Here is a 24462-nt window from a genome sequence, read left to right on the forward strand (position 1 = left end):
TCTCGCAATAGTAATTGGCTCCATGGATGAAGAAGATGCAAAACGCATTAAGAAATATTCAAAGCACAAAGCATCTGCGCTCTATAAAAAGGCATTAACAAGGCTGAGCCACACAGATAGCCAAGCACACATTTTCATACCGCCTGCCAAAAAGCCAAACTCCAACTTTACAGGACAACTTTACTAAATGAAAGAACAAAACGATGTGCTTATAGGAGGTCATAACTCTGATCATAGGACAATTTCAGCATTTATAGCACACTGGTAAACCTAATTCTTTGGTATTCTCTCAATCGACCTCTCTGTGTGAGGACAGATACGACAGATGTTTTGAAAGAGGAGTAAATGAGGCCTTCTACGACAAACTGGGACAACCCTTCATGAACAGAGGGCTGCCACACCTCTTACCTGCTGCTCATGATGTCGTCTCGATATTCCTTCCCAGAATGTTTCATAGCAAGTTACACTTTAATCAATCAGAGTCAAGACTATCACGATTACTATTTGACTTTAACAACTTCTGTGGCCCTAACATCAATGGGAACCCACCCAGGAGGTTCAAATGTTTAGGGACTCCACCATTCAGGAGAACAGCTGGAATGTCTTTAAGACTAAATCCAGATGCTTGTAATACTTCTGGGTCATTTTATATCCTCTGACTTTAATAGTGGACATGACAAGTATCACAAGAGTAAGTACGAGTGAACGAAAATCAAAAAATATGCGATAATGCTTATTTTATCTTTCTTTATATTACACTGAAAAAGACACTTGTGTATAAGGTGTAAATCAGAAAGATAAAATATTGCAGCAACCTCGTGTATCGTGTGCTCTGTATCCCAATTAAAGATCTTTTTGGTCAATGTCTCTAGTCACTGTACAATGCGTCTCACATTTCTGCTTTACAAGACATGACTCCAATCCTATACGTCCCCTTCATTAGCCTGCTTTGCAGTACATTTATGCACCCCAAGAAAGCACCATACGACTCAACTCTGGATGACATTACTGTCAGGGGGCTCCTTAAAGCCCCACACTCCATCTGCATGAAATAAGATTGAGCACCATTAAATCATGAAGTTTTGAAAATGTTGAATAACCAAGGTCAGACTCAGGCATAGACATAATTGCATTTTATTCATCACAGGCCCTAACGCTCGTCCTGCTGACTCCAGTACTGACAATTCTTCCCTCTGAAAATCTCCTGGTTTCATTAAAAACAAAACCAAGGTATACAATCTAGTTCATTTTAAAGGTTTTCTACACGATGTTCAGAGCATTAAAGGTGCAAGATCCAAGATTGAGAGCATTTGGATTGCCTCTAATTGGCTTTCAACATGTCAAAGGTGAGCCGGCGGCTAACAGCTAACAGTGCTAGTAGCGCAAACTACGGTGAAAGTGCTGACAGAGCTAACAGCGTTTACCTGATATTAACAATATAGTGGTAATGGCTAATGGCCTGCTTTTCATCACTATTGATCAAATGTCTGATCATACACGTCGACCATAATCAGTATGTTCCCTTTTAGCCTTTTCTGTAATATGGCCGTTATGGGTGTACATATTTGGTGACAACTCATCTTTATGCAACAACTAGTTTGTGTGGTAGACCAGGTTTGAACTCAAGAACAGGAGCTCCAGGGTAAAAAGGATGAAATGTTAAAGGGTTGATTTAGCTGATAGACGATCCATATTAAAAGGTATTTGTTTAAAGGCTGTGAAACAAGTAATGTTATAAATGAATGCACAATTTTTCTGCCAAATGACAATTTTTGTTATTTCACATGTGAGATTTACTTGTGTTTTTACAAGATTTAAAATCCGGATCTGATGACAGTTGCTGGGGTGTTTGCTCATGTTGCCATGCACGACGCCACTGTCAATCAAAACCTGCACAAACTACACAGTCCTAAAGAGCCAGTTTCTGGGTGTTACACTTTAATAAGGCAGACATTTTGTTATGTTGTTGTTATTTTTTTTTTTTCATAGCATGTCAAGCACAGGTGTAACTAATAGCCTATCATTAATGACTGCTTCCTTCCATTTAGGTTAGCCAAGCCAGCAGACTTTGACGCTGGTAAACCTACATGCAATGCAACCACACACACGTTATGCTATTCATCACTCCTGTGGATTTCCTGCCGTGACGTCACAGTATGCCTTGTCTATAATACATCTGAATGTTGTTTCTCCTATATTTAACTTTAAATATTGTCATGAATATTATGTTATAGTTATTATTATTGGAAATGTAATTATTCATATATATTGGATTATATGCTTGCCTGTAGACAGACGGCACACTTGTATTATTTATTGATTAAAAGCTTTATTTAACCAGGTAATATCCATTGAGATAAAACCTTGTTTACCATGGTGCTCTATCCCAATCAAAGATCGTTTTGGTCAGTGTTTCTATAGTCACTGTTCAATGCGTCTCACATTTCTGCTTTACAAGACATGACTCCAATCCCACGTCCCCTTCATTAGCACATCAAAGAGGTGAGCAAATCCACATAGGTGTTTTCAGGAAATGATCGACCCGTATATGACAATTATTTTCCCCATCAGGGATTGAGGGGCACATGTTCCTCTCTTGGCAACAGGCGTGGTTGCAATCAATACGAGTGGCCTGTTGTGGATTCGTCAAGGGTTTTCTCATCTCGGGCCACAAGGGGGCTTCATTGTCCTTCTTTCTTTCTCTCTTTTACTCCTCGACAGGTTTCCCTCCCTCCCTCCCTCTCTCTCTCTCTCTCTCTCTCTCTCTCTCTCTCTCTCTCTCTCTCTCTCTCTCTCTCTCTCTCTCTCTCTCTCTGTCTTTCTCTCCACTCCTCCCTCAGCGGCTGCAGCTCTCATTCACGCTGCTGTAGGAGCGTCTGTTCAGCTGGTGAGGCAGCGGCAGCTCGCTTTGTGCATCCTCTGTTAGCCACCTGTGCCGCCGATGGTGCTGATGGCGCAAACCTTGCGTTACATGGAATAATTTGTACACTGTTACCTTGCTCTTCTTCTAGCCGGATTTGCTTCTTCTTCTTTTCTTTTTTTTATTGCATCATTGGGCATCCAAAGTTGTGATGATGCCTCCACTCAGCATTTGGGATTGGTAATAGCCTTCTGCGCGAGGGTGATACATCATTCGCATGTGATTGAACAACACTTGTTTCTCGGAAGTGGACAAAACATGGACTAATTTCTTTTTTTTTATACATTCACCATGGGATTATCACAGCTATTTCTGGTTCTCGGCATATTTTGCGCCTCCTCAGGTAGGACACAGGGCTGTCACTGATTACAGTAACCATCTATTGCAGCATGTAGACGATAAGATGAGATACAGATAATTCAATTATGTGTTTTTTAAAGATACTTTGCCACCTAGGGTTCACAGAAATAATCAGACCTATTGATTAGCAGCTTGCACACATTACATTAACCACCCATCTCTTCTCCTGACACCAGCAGGTTGATTTGTCTTATACAGCATCACAGGTTTCCTTGTCCTGCTAACAACAATGACACTCTTGTTTTTTTTTTGTGTTTGCAAATTAGTTGTAGGCTTTGGGGTCGACCCTGCCCTGCGCATCAGCGTGTTTGATGAACTAACGCTTGGGGAAGGCTTTGATGGAGTTACTCAGGTCCAGGGCTTCCACAGCGAGTCTAGAGCTTTCCACTTCCAAGGTACCGTAACACACACGCCTTGTATTTTTGTTCAGAGATGGAAGATAAAATGTGTCCACATGAGATGTGAATGTATGTGACGCAAAGCTGACCAAAATGCTTTTAATGAAACGTGAGTGTTACAAATACTGCTGTCCTTTTCGTATTTTGTTTAGACAACTTGTAAGTCTAACAGGATGAAGCCCATTAAACCACAGAGCAGCTCCTCTAGTGAGATGCCTGATTTGAAAATCTCAGATTATCTGATAATGCTGGAGCCCTTATGCGTGTATTGGATTCTTACCGTCCGTAGCACAACTGTGCAGGAGACTGTCAGCAGCAGCATGCGATGGATTTGCAGTTTTCTTAATGGGACTTTAGCTTGGGGGCCCTCAGACTGCCACCTGCCTGAACAATAGGCAATGTTAGGTCTTCATGAAAAAAAGTGGGGTGAGCCGGGCGAGCGGAGGGGGAGAGATGGGTGAATCACGCAAAAGAATCATAGACAGATTTAGCATAATCAGATTAGGCAGGGACAAAACCCCGTGTTCACGGAGATGTATGTTGTGAGTGAATGGGCCCCTCGCTAGAATTTACCCATTGGTGATCTTCTGGAGTGTTAAAGCAGTCCGAACACTTACACTCTGTAACCAAAATATGAATGGGTAGAAGAGTGAGACAGATGTCCATGTTGTCAGTTGTGCGGCAGTGTGTGCGTAGGCCAAGTTAATTACGTTATCTATGGCATTTAGTAAATGGCACTGTGCAAAATGGAGGTGTCAAAGCTGCGGTCGTACTTGACTTTTATATGCACTGTTTGGCCCAGTGTTACGTCTCTGTCATTTTGATGTCAGACTCATTACAATCCAAATGAGACTGTTAACAGCCCCATCACAGGGATGTGGAGATGTCTATCATAACCCAGCCAAAAGTATCAACAGAGGGAATTGCTTTTGGCTCCCAAGATCCGTGGCAAAACCAAAGACGTGGCAACGTTCAAATCTTCACAAGGAGGATCTCAACACGGATCGCATAATGTACCAAAGTAACAATGTTGTTTTGGGACAGAGCAACACCACAATCGTTTGTCGACATTTTTCCTCTCCCCTCCTCGTTCCTGATGTCTTCTAATCTCCCCGCACAGCCGCTGAGACAGCAGCACTTCTGCATGGAGCAGCAAACTCCAGCACCTCTGTGAAGGCAGGCCATTTGATGTCCTCTGTGTAGACAACACTCAGAAGTGCTCTGCACAGGCAGGTAGCGAAAAGAGAGGGAGAGACACTACAAGGAAGAATTGGAGAAAGAGAGGGAGAGAATGAGATAAACAAAGACAGTTATAGAAAGAAGCTCCCACAGCTTTTGTCACAAAATGAAAAATCACGGCTGGCACCTCGCCGTCATTAGGCTCTCTTATTTCTCGGCGTTACCTTTGCTAGTTACCCGGGCGGAGAAGGCGGCGCGTTATTTATGGCAGAGCTCGCCTCCATCCTTCATTTGGGACGTCTATGTTAAGTCAACGACGTTGGGTGAGGGGGAGGCGGGGGGGGGCAAAGCAGACCTGGGCCTGCTGCTTGTTTGTGATCAGAAATAGACAGGGAGAGGCACATACTGTAAAGATGCAGGAAGAGCGAGGGAGATAGAGAGAGAGAGAAGCTGAGATACAAAGAGAATGAAAGCAGAGAAGAGAAATTCGGAGTAGAGCTGTCTGCCAGCTGTTTGATAGACTGTGCTGATTCCACATGTATGGATGCTTGGCTGGCCGGGACCAGCAGATAGGCCCTCGGTGACATTCCGACGCTCATTAGATAGCAGGCAGAACACATCCATGGCCGTTCCCTCCGCTGCCTGCCTGCCCGCCCGCCCGAAGGGAAGGCTGTTATCTCTGGGTGCTGGGTGGAGGCAGGAGGAGGGGTAGCTGCTGAGAGCTGAAAGAAAAGAAGCAGGGAGAGAGAGAGAGAGAGAGAGAGAGAGCGAGAGAGAGAGAGAGAGAGAGAGAGAGAGTGTAATTCCCAGTAAAGGAACGTGTCTGTGGATAAGCAAATGCGGTGTTCACATTGCTGTTCACTATATCTTTGCCACGGTGTGTGTGTCTTTTTGTGTCTGAGAAAGAGAAGAGCAGTGAGCAGTGGGGGGGGGGGGGGGGGGGGGTGCTGTTTAGCGCACCCCTGCTGATGCTTTTGTAGGTAGCTGTCAGCGCTACATTGCATGGCATTAGGAGAGGTGGACCTCAGGGACGGGCATAATAGAGAGGGAGAAAAGCCCCAGGGCTATGCTCCTTTTATGTCCTGATGCAAGGTGATGCTCAGCCACGCCACAAAATCACCACATCATTAGCACTTCCCCCACAGTTTTTAATATCCCGACATCAAGATATCTATCTGTCTCTGTAAAAACAAGCACAGGGGCCACACCCAGGAGCCCTCCCTTCCCCCAACACACACACACCAACACAGTCTGCCTCTCCGGCTACAAGCGTATGGACCAAACTCATTTGAAGTGCAAACAGCACGATTGCTGGAAGCATCCTTTCAGCTGCAGAGCAGGACTCCCCCTGTAATTGTATCTGTGTGTTTATGTGTGTGTGTGTGTGTGTGAACCCTGTCAGAGGCATGCTCTTGCTCAGACTGTTTGAACGCTGCCAGTGAGGTGTTTCTGTGTATGTTGTGGTGGTGATGTCCCTGAATGCAGCGATGGTGAAGTGTAACAGGATGGAAGAGACTCATTCATAATACAGCAACGCTGTGTGTGTGTGTGTGTGTGTGTGAAGGAGGGAGGGAGGAAGACAGAGGGGACTATGTGTGAATTTGAGTTTGTTATCCTGCATTAATGTGAGTGTAACAGATAAATGTGTTTGCATAGGAACGGTAATAGTGTGTTCCCACTGTAGAGGCTGCAGTTGCTAGTAAACTACACGATGCTCTGGAGTATTGTGCTGTATAGAAGGATGTAATCTAATGGGTGGGAGGGCAGCTTAGTCCTGCAGAGGCCAGATTCAAAGCGTCTATATCAGAGTGCAGCTCCGCCACTTTGTGCTGTTATTGTATTGAGCAGATTCTGAGGGAGCTGTTTTGTAGCGAACTCCACATTCAAAGGAAGGACGAGAAAGAAAAATGACAATTTACCTACAGGAATCAATAAGGTAATTAACACTGACGGAAGAGGTTAGTGTAACATTCATGCTCAACTTTACGCCCTCTATATGCGGGAAGGTGCTTTGAATAAGAGCCTCCGCTACCAAATGAATCACACAGTGGATTGAGGGGTTCCCATGTTAAGTATATTTTGCAATTTGTGTCATTGCAGTTTATTGCACAATGCACATTGAAACGCAATGTAATGTAGAGAAATGTCCTAGTATCTTGTAAATAATTACATACAGCGAATAAAAAACGCTGCCAATGGGGTAAAATGGGCACAAAACAGCCTGATTGTTTTCAGCACAACAACCTAGGCCTTTAAACAATTAAAATAATCATGAGCACATGAGTGATTTTGTGTCAAACCTCCATAAGGCTGAACTTATTATTAAAAATGGGTGACTTGCAAGAGATAAATTAGAAAAGAGTGGTTAAAATCATAGCTGCAAAGCCCAAGATCGTCTCACTTGAGCCAATAACATCACAAAACGCCGCCCATGATGTGACTCAATGTTGTTGTTAGACAGTTCCTTCCTGGAGAAGATCACAGCTTTAAGTTTCCTAGCCGCCAGTTTGTAACAAAGCTTTTCAGTTAACATTTGTACTCTCCAAACCCGAGCTAAGCCACTTTCTCTCAGACGTCTCCCTCCAAAACAACAGGAGTTGTTGACGAGAGAATTGACTTCCACTTGTAGAATTGTTGGAGATTTAGCTGTATATAAGATAGGATGCTCTTGAATATGTCAAGTTAAAGCTGCTCGAAGCTGTTGTCTCTTCAATTCAGCTGAGTTAAGGAATAAGTATCTGAAAACAGAAAGATCTAAGAAAACCTTGTGATATTAAACCATTTTCACCTTGATGGTAAAGAGCTTGAAGGACATGTTTCCAAGTTTATCTGAAAACAATACTGACATGCCCATTATATGCACATCAGTGGACTGTTAGTTGCTGTAGTTGTTCCTCCAGTCTATACTGCAAAGAGATCCCTTCAATATAAATGTAATAGATGGGAACAACGAGATCCACAGTCCTTGCTCTGTGTAAAAAATCATTCCAAAGTTTAGTTGAAGCCAACATTTCTGCAGTCTGTATCAGATAAATCAGTTGGGTTTTCCAGAGTTACATACTTTTTAGTTTGAAATTCCCTCTGTGTGCCCCCACCGTCTCCTTGCTGAGCCGCAGCCGAGGGATAGTAACACAAAGTGATGATTTGGTTTACAAAGACTGTAACTTTTGAAAAGTACCCAACTGATTCCTGTAACAGACTGAAGAAGTCTCACATTAGTTTTAGCTGAACTTTATTTTGTATTTTTGTGCAGAAGGAGAAATGTGCATTTTCTCCTCTCATCTCTTACATTTAAATTGCTTTCATTGCTCTGGGGCCGGTATGGTCGATGTTCTTATAGGCATGTAAGTACTGTATTAGGATGGGCTTAAACAGGAGGCTCTAAAGGGTGTGGAGGCTCATTGTTTCATGAATCTTCTATAATCAAATTGATTTTTTTCTTGGCAACATAGTGCAGCAATCTGCTGCATTCTTTCACCCAGTTTACTTTTTGTATGATCTTATGGTGGGTCTTTGACAGATATCACATTCATATCTAGTTAAAAAAATATGAGGCAGGTGACACTTGCTTAGTCAACACAACATAATCCAGTCAAAACAGATTTTTTGTTATCCCATTTCCCTTCCAAATATGCTGTATTTGTTTTGTTGCAGCATATTCTGTTGCGTTTCCCAAAAAGTCACCCAACCTTTCCAAACTGTTGACTGACATCATCCCCAACTCCCTGTGGTCAGAGTCGGCTGTGTTTGCTGCTTTCTGAGGCGAGCCTGATCCTATGTTCCACACAGGAGCACCGGTGACCATGGAGATATTTCTTTCCCTCCAGGGCAGTTATACAGTTGGGTGGCTGGAAGGCTGTCATTAGTTCTGTGTACGTGTGAATGTCAGACAGGCGGTCACTGGGGAGGTGATCTGAGAATTGGGGAGAAATTGCTGGCCAAAGCAGTCCTGGAGGTGCCCTTGGCTCGGTTTTGTATTTGTTCCAGCAGAGTGGAGACACAGTGGGGGGAGACGGCCAGTCGAATGCAGATTGACTGAGCGGGGTGGAATATTCAGGAGCTCTAAGAAACAGCTTTTGGGGGGCAGTTGTATGTGTGTGTGTGCCTCCATCCATCATTGTGTTAGCCCATGTTTCTGCATGTCTTTGTGCCCGTCGTTTTCTTTTAATTGACTCAATGTTTGAAGCAATAGGCCAGTCAAAATGTCTGCCTCGTAGTGTCTGTGTGTGTCTGTCCGTGTGGCCTACTTCACCTGTTTGCGTGTGTGCGCTGCGCGCATGTTGACAGTAATGACGGGTTTGGAGTTTGCTGCCGGTGGAGAGTTTATCATTACTCTAATCCCTCTGGAGAGATATCCTCTTGCCTAAACCTCCCACACATATCCTTCTCTGCACTCAGGCCGGCAGATAAAAGGTGTTGTTTGAAATTTGCTCTGTCATTTTTCAAATAGAAAACATTAGGTAATAAGAAAATAGAGTACACTTTTACCCGGTATGTGTTCCTTCCTCTGCTGATTGGATCACTGTGTTTTTTCAGACCCCTCTTGGCTCTATGTGTTTAGTGCATCTCATGGCTCACTCTTAACTGGTCGAGAGAACAAAATCTTGTTGAAGAGTTGTTGCAAAGAGGTAGGAGGTGTTATTTTGTCCTGGCAATCCACTAGAGACCAAAGAATGAAAGTCCTCATTATTCACATACAGAAGTGTCTATGATCGTCTTATCTAATTTCAGTATTACTGTTGTTAGTACCAATTTCCTAAGGAAAATAATTTGATTAGAATTCAAACATGTAATCAACATAAAAATATACTTCGGCCTGTCCTTCAGGGTATGTTCTATTTGTTGGAAAAAAGGGGGAAACTCTACCGTGTTCCAGTACAAAAACTTTCTGTTAAACAGTTCGAAGTGAATGCAGTGTGCGAGAAAAGGATTGTGCCAAAGCTAGGTGTATCTGGACTCTCAAGCTGTGCTGCAGGGCACCTGTTCTAAATGCTAAATGTGTGAGCAATGGATTGGTGCAGCGGTGCCAATATACGTCCATGAGAACGCCGTGATGGGAGTGTGAGGGGATTACAGCTGTGTGAGTACGAGGGGTCAAACAAAATAAGACCACATTAGACAGTTTAAGATTAGGAATGAAGCCGAGGGATGGAAATCGTGGCCTCAGTGTAACCATTAAAGCACAATGTACCCAGGAGATAAGATTAGGCTATAGCCGAAAGCTACGCTTGCTTGGGATGCTACTGAGCCTGAGGCTTTTAGAGATCTCCAGTCAGCTGATAAAACTCTGTATGTCTCAAAAACTGTTTTCTCACAATCAGCCGGTCCGCATAGCCTGTAAACAACTAGGATGGATGACAAGAGTCGTGTTATTGTGCATGAAAAATGTGCTGATTGGAATTTTATGTGCTAGATCATCATTTCCAGGCTATTTTGTGTCAGTATCTCACATCAGAGTGGTATTTAGGAGCAGGTGGCTGCCCCATCCAGGCGCCTGCCAATAGATAATCGACCAAAGGCCCCCACAGCAGGACCACATTGATTTGGCAGAAGGGGATGCTGGCCTTCTCCTCACAGCACAAACTCATCTACTGCTCTTTCATGAATGTTTTTAGCAAATGCAGAGATGTTGCCTCGATAGCTGTCTTAATCCTCCTTTGAGTGCCTGTCAAGACCATTGAGATCATTGTGCTTTTCGTACAGGCAACCCGACACAGACCAATCTCATCACTCCATCTGAATGAGAAGATGTCTCCACCCTCCAATCCCCCAAAGTCCCATTTGAAGCAACCTCATTCCCTTCCAAGTATTAAGACTGGTGATGAGAGTCATCCACTCATAGATCAAAGGCTCATGGCCGCCAAGGAGCAGCCCAGTGGTAGAGGTTCCTCAGTCCTCACCATCCCCCCCCCCCCCCGCCACATCCGAATGGACCCCGCCCTGACACCTGCTCCCACTGTGCTGATTTCGCTCATGATTAAGATATCAGTGTGCTCTGCGTTCAACACATGGCGTGGCAGTAGACTGACCAGCTCATATAGTCATTGACGTTGTAAATCCTGTTTGGCTTGAGCTCAATCTTGGCTTCAAAATCTGGAAAATGACTAACAGCACAAAGCATTTTTCTACAAAAAAATAAATAATAAAAGACGGCAAACTGTAGCTTTGATCACAATTCAGTAATTTGGATCAAAACACTCCTCCAAACAAGAATGATTTCCTATCATTTCTGAGATTATTGTCAACAGTGGTCATTTGGTGATTAAGTGGGATCTGTTGATGGCAGCAGATTATTGCTGGGCAGAACTCCTGTTGCGGTCATTGGACCATCTGTCCCACCTCAGCCAATGACACAGGAATCATACTCCCTTGGCAATGCATCTATTGCCATCTAATCTAGTGAGTATTTTTGTTTAGAGAGAAATGACTCAAAATACGTCCCTGATGAGGCTTAAAAGCCTCCATCAGGAAAAGGCTAATGCTAGCACGATACATTCAGAGCGAAAGTAAAAGAAGTGTATGAAAACATTGTATCCCATATAACCGATGAGTACACTGTGAGTGCCAGTCCTCATCATGACATTGCTGCTTGCTGTTTTCACATTGCATTGTGTTAATTGGTTACGAACCCACCAGCTGGAAGTAATCTTAATACACTGAGGAAAAGCTGCCACGCTAGCTTCCTGGAGCGCTTAAGTGTGCCAGGGCATCTTGCATTCAACCCGTAGCTGGAAGTGAACTCTTTGATGTGATTGCTTCTGAGAAATGTCATCATTTATTGATGCCTCCATTAAAGTAGCATAGACGTCTGTGTAGAGTTGGAGAGGAGGAAGGGGGCACACTGGTGCAAACAGGAGCTTACGAGCTAACATAACAGAAAAGGCCCTCCCATCCACACCAGCACCGTCAGCCTCTCGCATCCTCTCCCAAAATCCTTAGCTTCATGTCTGTAGTCCTACACCAAGCCAACGGGAAAGAGTTTGATCCACTGATACTATTTTTTGGGACAGCTGCAATAAGCGGGTACAATATTTGGTAGAAATAAGTTATCTTAGCAAGTGGATGACTTCAAGTTTTGTTTGAGCTGAATGACCTGACCTTAAAAGTTTCAAAGTGGCTCACTAGTTTCCTAACCCCTTAATTTGCCAAACATCCTCATGATTATTTTAACAAGTGAGGTTACATTAACCTTTTATCAAAACAGGTTTGAGATCAAAACGGTCAACTAACTGGCATAACAGAGTAATGTAATTTAAGCAAGCGGTTTAGTGGGTTTAGTCTTGATTTGTCATTTATGAATTCAAATTCGTCAAGAGTTTATGTGAATACATCAAATATGTAAAGCTTATGGCCTGTGAAATCCCAACCAAATGGTCTCTCGTCCAGCAAATGTTCCTGTTTCCTTGTATCCCTAAAATGTCAGTACCATCTCAATTAGGAACTGGCTCTCAATGGTGTGAATAATAGAAGTCATAGTAATAATAATAATAGTGATGAAAGGGCTTATACCATTCCACATGGGGGACCTTAAATTGCTCCAGCTGGATCGAGCACCACCTTGCATGATGGCTTGCTACCATCTGTCTGTGAGTGCCTGTGTTTGAATGGGTGAAAGAGAGGCAAATTGTAAAGCGTTTTTGGGTAAAAGCGCTATATAAATGCTCCATTTACATAATATCTGACATTTCTGTCTTCATTCTAGGGTCTGCCAGGGAAGTGATGGCTCCTGCTGAGGTCTCAGAGCAAATGGTCCAGAAGCTGAGAGGCAAGAATGAGTTTACTGTGCTGGCGACCCTCAAACAAGATCACCTCAACTCTGGGGTCATCCTCTCCATTCACCACTCTGAGCACAGGTACGATAAGCTCACATTTTACATCATAATGTGATTATATGTTCTTTAATACATCGAAAAAGGGTTGCCCATGCCATTCATTCAAAATATAACCACATTTGTTATTTGGACATACTTGCATAAATATACAGCAAATTTCCCAAATTAGTGTTGCATACAATATGAAAACATGCATATTGTGAAGTTAATTTGAGATGTATGCTTTGGCAGTGTGAGACAGGACCGGAGCCCAAAATGTGACATGGAGCATTGTAAAGCAGCTTACAAAGCCCCGCTGATAAACCATAATTGAAGTTGTTTTCTAAATTTAGTACCACCCTCTGTTTTGTCTTATCAGCAGTCTGTAATATGTTGATTGAAACCTGAATATTTGTATTTGATCAGTATTTCGATGTTTTACACGCCAGTCGAGTAAACACAGCAAATCACCCTGTGTGCCAACTTATTATTCACAGTCCATCAACGATCCAAACAATGAGTCTGGAATTGCGGCTCAAAAACTGATGAGACACTATCTGCAGTTAGCATGCTAATGTTTTCCATTAGTTAGTGGTAGCTGAGCCGTTGGATGATCAGAACGGCAATCTGAATCCACATAATGCGTTGATTGAACAGTTTGTACATTAAAGTCAGTCCTGAGAAGAGAGCTCGCCGGGATGTTAATGACTTTCCCCGCTGCTGATTAGCTTTCCCAGCCATTCACATGCAACAAAGCAGCACTGCATGGTTTTATTCGGAAACACGGTAAGGACAAATTCAGAGTCAGACGTGTTAGCCGTTGCATTCATGGAGCCGGGATTATTGTGCATGCATGGCTGGGGGAGAGTAAATCCATTAGATTTGGCTTGCAGATAAATCAATCCACTGCTACACTTGCACGAGTGTCTATTTTTTCTTTTGAATAATGTTTCCAGAAAATGCCTCTAGTTCAAAAAAGTCCGTCTTTAAAGGCAGAGGTGATGAGTGTGTATCGGCAGCTCTTTCCATTAGTGTCACTATGCTGGGTGAATCTCAGTGGTGTAGAGAAGAGGATTCTGCTGGAATACTAATACGCCAATGTAAAGAGATGAACCTCTACACGTGGGCCATAGTTGTTTGTTGCTGATGTTGCACTTAACAGCCATATAGTACTATAATGCTTGACTAGCGGTGTGATTAAATTCTAAATGGTGCAGCATATCAGAGGAGATGGGAGTGCACTGCTTGGAAACGAGTGAAGTGTCAGCACTGTGCTGAGAGGGGCCCCCAATTTAGACACTCCCGCGATGCATGCAGGTGTTTGTGTGAACAGGGAGAAGGTTTCAGTTGTAGTAATGAGACTTTAATGCAACATGACTGCAGGGATTGCAAATGTTCTCAGAGGAATTGAAAGTTGTGCGGCTGTTACTAGAAGCAGGGTTGCTTGGATTCTGCAGGTTCCTGGAGCTGGAGAGCAGTGGCCAGCGCAGTGAGGTGCGTCTTCACTACCGTACCAAAGGCCAGCAGCCCCACACCGAGGTGTTCCCTTACAGCCTGGCCGACGACCAGTGGCACAAGGTCTCTGTGGCCGTCAGTGCCTCTCATGTTATACTACACATCGACTGCAACAGGTAAGGCGCTGGGGATGAATTCATATATATATATATATTAGATGTGACAATGAAATATGAAATTAAAATGCTGTAGTTTGGGAGAATACTGATGGGAGGCTATCCAGTTGTAACTGGTATTATTATAACAGATGTTATTTTTCAGGGATTCAAACTAACTTTAGATTAGGGATGCACAGATACCAAATAACGGACCCGATACTGACCTTATTAAGCAGATCGTTATCGACCATGACCTGATCGATTCACATTGAATTAAAGTTTTTTGTCAATATCATTGTAAAATTCAGTGTCTCCACTATCAGTTACATTCATCGAGTCATGGTAAGCCACAAACTCTTTTTGTGCCAAAGTGATACTTCTACTTTTGTCACCTTACATAAAAATTATTACCCTGAATTCCACCCAGTCACTTATAGAGATTTTATATTTTGGTATCGGATCTGTATTTGTTATTGGCAGAGAATCTGATTTGGGGTGTAGGAATTGTTATCAGGAAAGGAAAAGTTAGATTGGTGCATTCCTACTTTAAATGATCATCTGTTGCTGTCACATAGCATCCCATTTTATTCAAAGTTCAAATATTTAATTTCAAAGCGTCTTTGGTAAAAATAAATAAAAACAAAGTGGTCGATGGAAGCGTTTCAGCAGGAAACACTGTACTGCTATAAGGATTGAATGACTGAATGATGTCAATGCTGGTCAAACGCACCTTGAGTTGACATTATACGTGCATCTGCTGCATGAAAGGAGTGATGCTGTTTATGTGTCAAGATCCTCCCTGGCACAAAAAAAAAGGAGCAGACGGCAGCACCATGTGTATCAAGGAAAGCATGCGGCTATCCATAGCGTCCTCAGGGAAAGAGTTAAAAGTAGGATTTAACAGGGCAGGACCTGCAGTGCAGGGGGTTATTGTTTCTCTAAATTGATGGAAATAGGGTAGAAATAAAAAAAAATCATTAACAAAACTTATAACCATTGTGTGTCTGTTTTGCAGGATCTATGAGCGGGTCGTGGAAGCCCCGTACATGGACATACCTGAGGATGCTTCCTTCTGGCTCGGACAGAGAAACACTGCCCACGGCTTCTTCAAGGTTAGCAACTTCCGTCTCAGAGTATGACTGTCGATGCCTGTCCTGATCTCTGATAAATGATTCAGAATGGCAGGAGCGAGTAATCCCCCTAATCTGGCTTCATACTGTATCTCCTCTTTGTTTCGGCTTGTTTAGTTTTATTTATTGGAGCTGCTGGGTTTAATTGCATACATTTCTCAAGGCCTAGCATTTTAATGTGAGGGTTGTTCTGCACCCTAGGAATTGACATTTTTTGTTGTTGTCATTGTTTGTTCCCTTTCCCTTAGTCTGCAGCTAAGGCCAGCGCAATTATCTCAGCCACCCCCGCAACGCTGATTTGAGAGAAATCATTAAATAGCCTCTGGACTATGCTCATTAAGCTTAGTCTATAGTGTTGTTTATCAGGCAGGGAGACATACACCGCCTCTCCCAGACTGGACTGCACTCTGAAATGTCTCAACTGGGGAGACATGTTGGGCCAAAATGTCAGCTTACCTGCAGCTATAACTATTTTAATCAGTCTGCTGACTGGCTCTGCGTTCGATGGTTGGTGATGTTTATAGGTATGAGTGTGTGGTAATGCTTTTCACATTGTGTCCTGGCTGTTCAGTTTTCGCTGTGTTAATTGGTAGATGAAAGAAGCCTTGGAGGTCACTCACTAATCTTGTCACGTAGCAGCATCGCTCCTCGCCACTCTCTGAAGCCTTGATTAGTTGCGAGGAAGGCACGTCTCCTTTTAAAACACACTGCTTCATTAGTACACACACACACACACACACACACACACACACTCTCACACACACAAACAGTCGATGTCCGTACGTGGGTGTCAGCCGAAGACGAGAAAACCACATCCTCAACAGTAATAGTAAATACTTTAATCGGAATGAGCATATCTGCACCTCTGCTTCACAGCTCAATAAATATCTATTTACACGCACATCGTAGGAGAGCTAAATCTATTTCACCTCACTTATCCTTTTAGAATTTCATCAGTGGTGTTGCCGTTTGTTGTGGATTTGTATGCAGATGAAGCAAATTGTTCTACATTCTAACTTGGAAGGCTCAAAACTATTTCCTTTTAATTCAGGCAATCCCAAATGCAACGAGAAACAGCAAGAGCGTTCGTCACATCTGATGTCGTCGTCAGTTTTCATTTTGGAGTTGTGCTGTTAGTCTGACAGGGTATATCTTCTCATGATTGTTCAGATTTTGAAGGAAATGTATCTTAGTGCAACAGAAGTGATCTCACTCTGCCACTAGTTGTTTTTCACAAATTCACATTTCCGGTACAGATGGGAGAACCATCGAGGTCCCACATGTTACTGCAGTAAACAGAGTGTCGCCGACACAGAGGAATCACTTTGGAGAGTTCACAATGTCTCGCTTTTTTCAGTCTCCAGAAGGTGCAAAGCAAACTCTAGCAACTGGTTGTTTTTATAGTGGGTTAATTAAACAACTTTTAAAACAAATTTAATTTTACAACTAATCCTGTACCTCCTGTTATTTATTCCTTATTGCAATTATCTCATGTTATCAACCAAAAATATTTCTCTTTTCTTTTTGTAAAAAAAACTATTTTTGATGAGGGATTCATCCTAAACTCAGGGCTGTAAACATATATTTATCCAATCAAATGTGATCTGCGGCAACAATGCCTATCATATACTGTAAATCCACATTTGACCATTAGCTCGTAGATTATAGGATATCATAGGAAGTGGGTTTTTGGATGTCATTTGGCCAAAACTTTGTTGTAGCTGAGATCTAATTTATTAATTTGATTATTGACAGCTCCTCATCTCTATCACTTTTAAGCGATCCAAGATTTTTAGGACGCTCTAACTGCCATTTCACTGAGAAACTACCTGTCCAAAAGCATAGGTAGTAATAGCGTAGTGTAGTCTTATGGTTTCATTACAGACACAACTCCAATCTGCTTCCATTTCAGCGCGTTGCCGTAAAAAATCAGCAAATCATTTCCGCAGGATTTTAAATTTATAGCTGGTAAATTGAAGTGGCAAGACAATTTAAAAAACAATTTCTCCTAAGTTGCACGGCTCCACTTCTGTAAGGGAAATAAATCCACTCAAGGAACGAACCGGCCCAGGTTTCCATGGCGACAAAGTATCTGTGTGCATATGTGTATAAGTGTGTGTGTGTGTGTGTGTGTGTGTGTTTCGGCCACAGGACGAAAGGCTATCAATTGAGTGTTATGAATCAAATTAAATCTGTATCTCCTGTTTATGCTTATCAGAGGAGATTGGAGGAAAAAAATACAAATTCCATCCCCCTATGAAAACTCCCACATCATTCGGTCACTTAACTTCCTGTTGGTGTCCGGTTATGAGATGATTTATCCGAGCGACAACCGAGGAGACAAATTATCTCACAACTAACTTCTCTGTCTCCCACTCCCCAGAAAAGTACATTTGCACTCACTTTCTGATTTAACGCTGTTTCACTGTGTTCTGTTTTATGATTGCAGCAGTTACCAAGGCTCTCATAAACAGGGTTGTTGGTTTTGTGTTTGCATTTTATTTTGGTTCCATCTTATCTTATCTGGAAAAATGTACCACACTTATCCACCTACTACACATTAACATGCTTCATTTTCTTTGTATTGCCTGCCTTCTGTAAGTTGTTGTTCCCCTTGATTGAAATGTTTGCTGTGTGTCTGTGTTTGCAGGGAGTGATGCAGGACGTGCAGATCCTGGTGATGCCACAGGGTTACATCTCACAGTGTCCAGATCTGAACAGAAGTGAGTGCAACTTCTTCCTTAACACATTAAAGAGACATTTCATTGAGTGTTTAATTTAATTTCAATTACTTCTGGCAAGGCACTTGATTACACTGATTTGCTTTTTTTATGTTAATTCTTGAAAGGTTGTACTCACAGGAGTGAAACCGCTTTAAAACAGCTCAGCAATTGAGAAACCATTTTTCCCTCGTTAAAACTTAGGTTGATCAAATGTTTTGCAAATAGTAAATCAATTAGGATTTGACTGACAAAGTGTGAAATGTGTTGTTTATTATGATAATTTGACAATGCGGCAAAATGCAGCTTCGTTGTGTCTATGAGGAACCTATCCCACTTATTTAGACATTTAAATAATTTTCAATAAACATATCAATTCATCAAAATCTTAGTTCAGCATAACTTTTAGCATCGATGTGGTTATTTTTGACACACTGCAGTTATCAAAGATTGTGTTCTAGTGCAGTGGCACTATTTTCTTTGCCTATCTCACCATGATGGCTGTTGCAGCTCATGCTAACTATCCAGCTGTGCAGTTTGTTGCAGATAAACTGCTTCCCCGGCTCACAGGGAAGACACACAAACAATTCATGGTTTGAAATGATTTTCACACCGATTTTATGTCCCCCACGCATCCAAAAGTTGCCGGGGGACACTGCTTACTGCAGTTTACAGTAAATGAGTTACTCTTGAGAGACAGGGACACCTCCAAGAATATTTACAATAATAGAAAAGGGAAGAGAGAAAGTCCAGCGAGCTGCTGCTGATGTCCCTTAAAGTAAGTCAATATGTAAATAAATCAAAATAAATCGTAAAATGATATGTTCGTGCTGTAGACCATTTTTTATGCCAGAATTAGTTTTAAAGTTAATATTTAATAAAAAATTAATACAAAAAATTAGTTATATTTATTAAAAGTTTTACACGCACATTTTTTTTTGTCATTAAAACTTTGTACTAAATAACAGTGTGCCTCTTGTCTCCTGTATCTCAGCATGCCCAACCTGCAATGATTTCCACGGACTTGTGCAGAAAATCATGGAGCTGCAGGATATCCTTGCTAAAACATCCAGCAAGGTAATGTAATGTGACTTAATTTGACATTTAGCACACAAATGTAGTATTATCTTAAGAAAATTACAGTAATTGCCATTTTCAATGAACTGTTACAATTAGAAATTGTGCTAAAGCATCAAATATTCACTTGGCAATGTGCTTCCGACATTAGCATTGATTGCAACAGGCGACATCTTAGCATTAGGGGTTGGCTATTGTTGAAGTCTTTTCTGTTCTGATGCAGAAACTGTGCGTGTCAATGGGGTTAATGGTGTCTAATGACTTACTTTTGTGATGTCATTGGTTTGCCTTTGAAGCCCTGCTTTCTACATGTGAATATAGAGACACAAACGAGGCTGACTCTCATCTTCTCTCCTTCTTGCCTTTTGTTTTTTGGGGGGGATGGCGTGAGCAGCTGTCCAGGGCGGAGGAGAAGATGAATGGGCTGGATGGCTGCTATTGTGAGAGAACCTGCAGCGTCAAGGGGGTCGTCTACAGGGAGGACGAGGGCTGGACAGATGGCTGCAGGAACTGCACATGCACGGTGTGTGCGTGTGTGTGTGTGTGTGTGTGTGTGTGTGTGTGTTGATGTGTGTGTACACATGATACATGGGTGTCTATGTTTGAGTAATAAAGAGCAAGGGAGGGCATTCCATTTTAATTAAGTTTGTGTGTTTGTGCGTGTGTGTGCGTGTACAAACATACTGAATCTGGAATTATGTGCCTGTCATACTTTATGTGATTGTGTGGCTGTTGCATGCCTACATACATGTTTACAGGCATGTGAGCGCGTCATGAAATATATATATATTATATATGAAAAATATAGATATGTGTGTTTGTCTGTGCGTGTGTGTCTTTTGTGCCTGAGAGAAAGGGAGAACATGCATTTTTCATCACGTCTGCAACACTGTGTGTTGTGTTGTTTTGTGTTGTGTGTGTGCACGCATCCGTTTTTATGTCTGTGTATTTCAGTATTTACAGTTTCGTGTTCATCGCTCCCATTGTAGGTCTTGGCTTTTGTTTCGCTCTCCTGTTCATCAAGTGTATGAAGGTGGGGGTGTGTGTGGGTGTGTTTTGGTAGTGTCGAGGTGCAGAGTGCAGGGGCCCCATTGTCGACGGCTTGTATTCTCATTATTTCCTTGCATTAGAGGCGGGTTGCCCCAGTTACCCGAGAAAAGATACCGTATTGAAAACCTCCACAGTACTCAGGATTAGACACATCAACAACAGTGCTTAGTAATGCTCAGCTCTCTCAAGGGTCTACTTTGTGTTACATAAAGTGTGAATAATTGCCAAAAAGAGAATTAGGAGCGATTGGAGATCTGGGGCTTGTACCACATTAGCGAACAGATTTCACTCCCTGTCAGTCTACTCAGCTTTGGAACATGAAACTCATTCACTGCTACTGAACTCCTCCAACCAGCCAATGAGATGCCTTCGTGCACCACTACCCAACATGCAAAAAAATGGGAAAGCACATATCTCTCAGTGCACCGCACCTAATTGCTCTTGACAGATGATAATTATCATCAGGGATTTGTTCTGCCCACTCATCCAATGAAATTGCTTCAGTCGCCAGGAACGTTGTGTTGCCATTCCTGGGCTGCAATTAAGGAATTAGATCGGATATGTTCCTTACCTTATGTGTGGCAATTAGCTGTAACCTTTAAAATTCAAAGGTCATGCATTAAGATGTTATCAATTATGTGGATCAGGTTCGTAGATGTTGCTGTCACAGAGCTTCCATCCGTGGAAGCGGTGGTAATTAAAGGCACAACCGAGGGAAAAGGAGATAGCATTGAAATATATTAGATGTACAGGTTGCTGTGGAAATCTGCTGTAGCTTCACAACGCATGGATTCTAGTGTTTTAAAGAGTAAGCATAGCCTTGATTTTCCCTCCAGCTTATTTACAAAATGCAAAAGAGTGGGGGATAACTAGGGGGCCTGGTCACACCAGCATTTTTTTATGCTGAAATTTAAATTTTGAAAAAAAAAAGAAAATAAATTGCAGTTTGGCATTTTTTTTTAGAAACGGTGTCTGTACATAACATGACCACCATACTGTAATTACCACTTTTAAGGGATCCTTTAAATCCAAAATATGTACGTCTGTGAAAAAGACAACATCAGTAGAAGTGTCATCAGATTTCATGCCTTGATATTGATATCTGCCTGCAACATTCCAGTATCAGTTGGCCTATCAGAAGTCACTCTTTAAACAACGTGTTGTCTTTCTCTCTTTCCACCAGAACGGCACGGTGCAATGTGAGGCCATCTCCTGCCCTCCCTCTCAGTGCCCGGCGGGCACAGCGCCTGCCTACATAAAGGGTGCCTGCTGCAAGGAGTGCCAGCGTGAGTGGAGTACCCTTAACCTCATCACCCTCCTACACTCGTACAATCACGGACACAATTGCGCGCCAACACGCACACACAACGGCAAAACAACCACCACCAGATTTAGAGCACACATCACGCCTCCACAAGGGCTGCCTGACAATTGACCAGGGCTCTGCTGTGTTGCTAAGCTACCTCCTAACATGCCTCTTGAGATGAGTCCATCCTTTTGAATATACATGGACCAATCAATTATTCACTAGCTGGCTTCAAAACACAGATGGCCACCAGTCACACAGACACGAGCCAGTAAATGTGGGATCGCTGCATGTGATGTAAAGTAGTTCCTATTTATGGCCGACATGTTGAGGTTTTGAGAAAAGTGAAGATGACAGAGATGTTAAATGCCTGAAATGACGCACACTGTTACTGGCAATAGTGTCCTCTTAAATGTCCGCTTTCTAACTTTTGAGCTCTGATATGTTCTTGCTGGATAAATAATTCTGTTTCATCACAATATCTACATGGAGGGTCTGTTTTTCTCCCACAAGATTCAGCAATGAACTCTTATTAGCCTCCCCACCGCAGCACTCTGCATCTCATATTCTCTCAATAAGAAATGGATTTCAGAGGATATTAGCTTTTCTCACCCCATCTTTCTTGTGGTAATAACCCAAATGAAACTTAAGCAAATGTGACGTATTAGCTTTAAAAAGGTGGAAAGACCTGTCTGTCAATGTACAGAACAAAGGAATGAATTAGTGTAGTTCAATAGCAATACGATTGTTCTCCGCTGTGAATTATAGAAGGCTACAGACCATATGAATGATACTTTACGTTTGTATAATATTCCGTTGTAGATCTCACCCCACAGCTTGAGCAAGCTGACTTCACTTGAGAACTTTCTCACCACACACTCCCACACGCTGCTGCCGTCGCTCTCCTGCTTCTCTCGCGCAAAGCAAGTAACAGACAAGATTCAAGTCTTTATCAGCGAGAAACCGTTCGTCTTGGATTCTAATCGGCTCGCGTCAGCATCATTTCCACTGACCCCATGGGTCACGGCCGCAACACGGGGGTTTTAAAGTATGACTCCGAATCTGCTGCTGTGTTTCACAAATGTAAACACGTAGCTGGTAATCCCCTTAAAGTCAACACCCCTGTGCTCACTTATCTCAACGAGGTAGACAAACACTCAGCTAATTACGCATGCTCCGGCTTTGGAGAGAAGAGTGCCGCAAGTTTCCCAAACTACAAAGACATGATTCGCTCTCCAAATTAAAGCCTTATCTGGCAGCACAAGGTTTTACAGGGAGGAGTTCTGAGTCTGTTTTTTTTTTTTGATAGTCTGTCAAGTAGAACGTCAAATGGCTGTTTCAGAAGTCCTTCGCTTTCATGATACACTGCTTTGTGAAAGGTCCTGACCTGCGGTGTCAATCATTCCTCTTCCTCATATCAGTCTGAATCTGTCTGACCTCAGCTCCTCATCAAACACGGACTTTCTGCCGATGTGATTATTTTCGCACCCCTCCTGCCCTAGAATGATATGAAACGGATTCTCCTCAGCGCCGCTGAGTGAGGGGCGACTTCTCTCTCTTCATGTTAATTATTCCATCATGCTTAATTGGGTTTGATATGCTTGATTTGGTTTGACTCAATTTACCCAAGGAGTTAAACAAAGCTGTAAATAACAAGGACAGATTGTATCATACATGTAAAACAGCACTGTTAGATAAGATTGCTGGTGTTCCGCCAGTCTTCATGTCCACAACCAAGTGTAGGAGTGTAGATTTGTATAAATATGAATTTATTTGGGGGGATAGTGGGATGAAAAATTATGCAATGAGAATCTGTTATTAGATAGCTTGAGAACATTTTAAATGAGATTTGATTGTGAGTAGATTAACTAGGTAATAAATCAAAGTGATTTGCTTTTTATGTTTTTGATTGCTTTGTAAATTAATACATTTACAAAGACCTTGGAATCTGGAAATATGAGGTATCTATCATAATTTCTGTCATTTTATGAACAAAAAGAATTTTGTTTCAATTTACCTTCCCCAAATCTACTCTAATGAAAGTAATCACACAGTTTGTAATGTTTTGAAAGAAAACTAATTAATCATAGTTAATTAAAGCTGAGGTTGGTAATCGTCTTCAAAAACATCTTTGTTATATTTGTTGAAACTGTCATTACATCCCGTCAGTATTCAAGAAATCAAATGCCCTGAAAAAAATCGGGCATCTGTGGCTTTCATCTGCGCTCCTCACCGGAGTTTTCCACAAGCTGCTAGCTTAACAGCTGTGAGTATTAGAAATAGCCATGGCTGTTGTTTACCTTCATTCTGATCATTTTGGGGGAGTGGCTTTGGAGAGAGGCCTGAAGGGGCGGGCTGTCAGTGTTGCCTCTTGGTCGACTTTCTCGCCAGATTTAGTGACTTTTGGAGCGAGTTCTACTCGCTACTTTCATTGTAATAGATTTGACAACACTGCTCAGGGTTTTTAGTTGGACAGTTTTTAAAGCATTGCTTCTCAAGATAACCAAACCTAAACTCTAAACTAAGAGTTTCTTCAACAACAGATTGAGCTCACAAAATAAATACAAATCATAAACATCTTACAGCAAAAGCCCCTTTAGAGGGGCTATTGCATTCACATGTGTTAGTAGAAAAGACAAATATGGCTTTTATGTTGAATATGATATTAATAAAATGTGTTTTTAGGAGGAATGTGGTTTTATGTGTAAGTTTATTTTTGATATGTTTATTTATTTGATGATGTCTCTGTGTCTTCTACCAGCTGTCTGCTTGTATGGTGGAAGAGAGCTCGTGGAGGGGGATCAGAAGGCTGTGCGGGACTCCTCTGGCAGGTGCCTTCTGTTTGAATGCAGGGTAAGTCATGTCAACACACACACACACACACACACACACACACAC

At 42.2% G+C, this 24462-nt stretch overlaps 1 protein-coding gene across 1 annotated transcript in view; it reads left to right on the forward strand.

Annotated features, from left to right (window-relative positions):
- Positions 1-2855: 2855 nt before the first annotated feature.
- nell2a (neural EGFL like 2a) overlaps positions 2856-24462 on the forward strand; it is a 73887-nt gene continuing 52280 nt past the window's right edge. The window contains exons 1-10 of the mRNA XM_068723293.1: positions 2856-3263; positions 3547-3675; positions 12560-12710; positions 14126-14299; positions 15297-15393; positions 18062-18134; positions 19126-19208; positions 19603-19731; positions 21442-21544; positions 24326-24417. Coding sequence (XP_068579394.1) covers positions 3212-3263; positions 3547-3675; positions 12560-12710; positions 14126-14299; positions 15297-15393; positions 18062-18134; positions 19126-19208; positions 19603-19731; positions 21442-21544; positions 24326-24417 — 1083 coding nt within the window. The 5' untranslated portion in view covers positions 2856-3211. The remainder of the gene's footprint in view (positions 3264-3546; positions 3676-12559; positions 12711-14125; positions 14300-15296; positions 15394-18061; positions 18135-19125; positions 19209-19602; positions 19732-21441; positions 21545-24325; positions 24418-24462) is intronic.

Source organism: Cebidichthys violaceus, unplaced genomic scaffold (genome assembly GCF_023349555.1).
Source record: "Cebidichthys violaceus isolate CVI_PGR_0920_01 unplaced genomic scaffold, fCebVio1.0.p SCAF_3, whole genome shotgun sequence".
In the NCBI taxonomy this organism is placed as follows: Eukaryota; Metazoa; Chordata; class Actinopteri; order Perciformes; family Stichaeidae; genus Cebidichthys; species Cebidichthys violaceus.